A 2,500-nucleotide genomic window follows, 5' to 3' on the forward strand; every position below is an offset into this window, starting at 1 on the left:
CCGCTAAGTAAAGTATTAACGTCTCTCCTGCAACCGGCGCAGTCATCGTCGGCAATTCCTTTAACAGTCTTTTCATCTCCTGAAACGCAACTTCTGCTTCCTCTGTCCATTTGAAAATCGTTTTCATTAAGCAATTTTTCAGCATCCCAAAAAAGGGCAACGATCACTCTGCGGATTTTGATAAGAATCTTGTTAACGCGGCCAATTTACCCGTTAAACTTTGCACCTCTTTTTTATTTCTACGCGATGGCATACTTTCGATAGCTTCTATTTTCTTTGGATTTGCGCGTATCCCGCGCTCAGTGATTATATGACCAAGAAACTTCCCTTCTTCTTCTCCAAAGCTACACTTCGACGGATTGAGCTTCATGTTTATCTTTCTTAATGATGCAAATGTTTCTAATATATCATCCAATAAACTTTGCTCTGTTGTGCTTTTTATCACCAAATCGTCAACATACGCTTCTAAATTTCTGCCAATTTGACTTTTAAAAGCTTCGTCTATTATGCGTTGGTATGTTGCTCCAGCATTCTTTAAACCAAACGACATTATTGTATAACAATAAATGCCTTGGCTGGTGTGAAAGGCAGTTTTATCCTCATCATCTGCTGCCATCTGTATCTGATGGTACCCTTGGTACGCATCCAAAAAATATTTATACCGGAAACCAGCTAGCGATTTGACTTTCCAGTCTATTTCTGGTAAAGGATAATTATCTTTAGGTCAGGCCTTATTAATATCTGTGAAATCGACGCACATGCACCAAGACCCATCGGGATTTTTTACCAGTACTGGGTTTGCTACCCACGTTTGGTACCGTACTTCTCGTAATATGTTTGCTTTAACCAATTTTTCTACCTCTACCTTTAACCATTCTCTTCTCTCTGGTGCCATACCGTGTTTCTTTTGGCGTACGGGTGTCAGACTTGGGTTTGCATTAAGCTTATGCTCAGCTATTTCCCTTGGCACACCGATCACATCTTCTTCTTTCCATGCAAAAATATCTGTGTTAGAAGTTAATATGTTACGAAGTTTAAACTTCGTTTCATCAGACAATCCTTCCGATTTTGATTTTTTGATCTGGATATCGTGGACTTGTGATGATCATGCAGCTTCGCAGCTGCTCCTCTTCACTTGGCTGTTTTGCGGCTTGTTCTACAGCCGCAACACTTGCATCTTGTGTTTCTGACCTTATCGTCGCGATTCCTAATGGAGTTGGGAATTTTATATGACCATGTACCGTGGAAGGAATGGCCGCCAACTTTTGCAATGTTGTGCGTCCTAAAAGCGCATTATATTTTGAGTAAGACCTTACTACGGCAAATTCTACTGTTGTACTTCTTACTAACTCCTTATTATCCTCATCTACCAGCTCTAATTCCAACTCAATGATCCCAATTGGCCATGCTGACTCCCCAGAAAACCCTGATAATGCGGTGCTGAGAGCTATTAGCTTTGCTCGTACCGCTCTAGGCAGTAACCGGAAACAGTGTTCATACATTATATCGACGCCGCAACCAGTGTCTATGTGCAATCGTTTTAGGATGTACCCACAACCTTTAACGCGCCCTTTAATTGTGATGGGTGCATCTGATGGTTCTTGCGCTATCGCCGAGAATAGGATGGGAGTATTTTCCCATTCCTCTGGAAATTCTATTTTACATCGCTAATTTGCTCGTCCGCTGATGACCATGTTGATAGTTTTCTCTGTTTCCCTTCCATCATTCTTTCTTTGCCATGGATACTCTTTTTCTCCTTTTGGCTTCTCACTTGATGCTTTTCCACCCCTCTTCAAGTGTTGCAATCTTCCTCTTTTGAGTTCAACAACTACCTTATCGATTAGATGCCGACATTCATTGGTTTCATGACCATAATCATCATGAAAATCACAAAATTTGCTTTTGTCTCTATTCCCATACTTTGACAAAGGTATCGGGAGATCAAAGTTTTTGCATACTGCCTCCGCAGCCAATATTATTTTGGTGTTTTTGTGAGGTCTTTTATCAATGCAACATTATCAGCGTGGTTAATTTTATACCTTTGGCTTCCTCCCCCTTGTTATTGTTAAACTTGCGTTATTTGTCATTATTGTAATTACCACCTCGGGATGGCCCATTACTACTATAACTCTTGCCAGATTCAGACCATCTTCCTTGTGTCTGATAATAATTGTCATCAATATCCATGCTTGAAGAGGTATTTCCACAATTTTGTTTTATGTCTTCTTGCGCACGCATATAATCATGTGTTTCTTTTATAGCTTCTGCGAAAGTTTCTGCCACTCTTCTGCGCAATCGTTGCCACAAAGAGAGATGTCTTTCAGTGTCTATGCAATGTATAAAGCCGGAAACCTTCTAACTTTTTGGGAGGTCTTTTATTTTGGCCACTTCCTTTGTGTACTTATCTATGATTTCCCCCAAGCTTTCTTTTGGCTTTTGTTTGATATCGTGGCATTCCACGTGCGTTCTTTTGTGGGCGCGTAAATTGTGGAAATTTAAC

The 2,500-nt window shown here is 40.5% G+C and overlaps 1 protein-coding gene across 1 annotated transcript; it reads right to left on the reverse strand.

Moving 5' to 3' along the window:
• Window positions 1-724: 724 nt before the first annotated feature.
• LOC139888545 (uncharacterized) lies at window positions 725-1,502 on the reverse strand. Its single transcript, XM_071871550.1, has 2 exons — window positions 1,097-1,502; window positions 725-1,005 (listed from the first exon to the last, which is right to left on the reverse strand). Exons 1-2 carry the CDS (start codon window positions 1,500-1,502, stop codon window positions 725-727), a joined length of 687 nt encoding a protein of 228 aa, XP_071727651.1.
• Window positions 1,503-2,500: the final 998 nt, after the last annotated feature.

The sequence above is a fragment of the Rutidosis leptorrhynchoides genome, chromosome 2, assembly GCF_046630445.1.
Source record: "Rutidosis leptorrhynchoides isolate AG116_Rl617_1_P2 chromosome 2, CSIRO_AGI_Rlap_v1, whole genome shotgun sequence".
Lineage (NCBI taxonomy): Eukaryota > Viridiplantae > Streptophyta > Magnoliopsida > Asterales > Asteraceae > Rutidosis > Rutidosis leptorrhynchoides.

What these genes read in the sequence shown, in the direction of transcription:
- LOC139888545 (XM_071871550.1), bottom strand. Translation starts at nt 1,502, where the DNA reads ATGTATGAACACTGTTTCCGGTTACTGCCTAGAGCGGTACGAGCAAAG. An exon ending in AAGCTGCATGATCATCACAA is followed by an intron (nt 1,006 to 1,096) that starts GTCCACGATATC and finishes CTTCTAACACAG; the next exon opens with ATATTTTTGCATGGAAAGAA.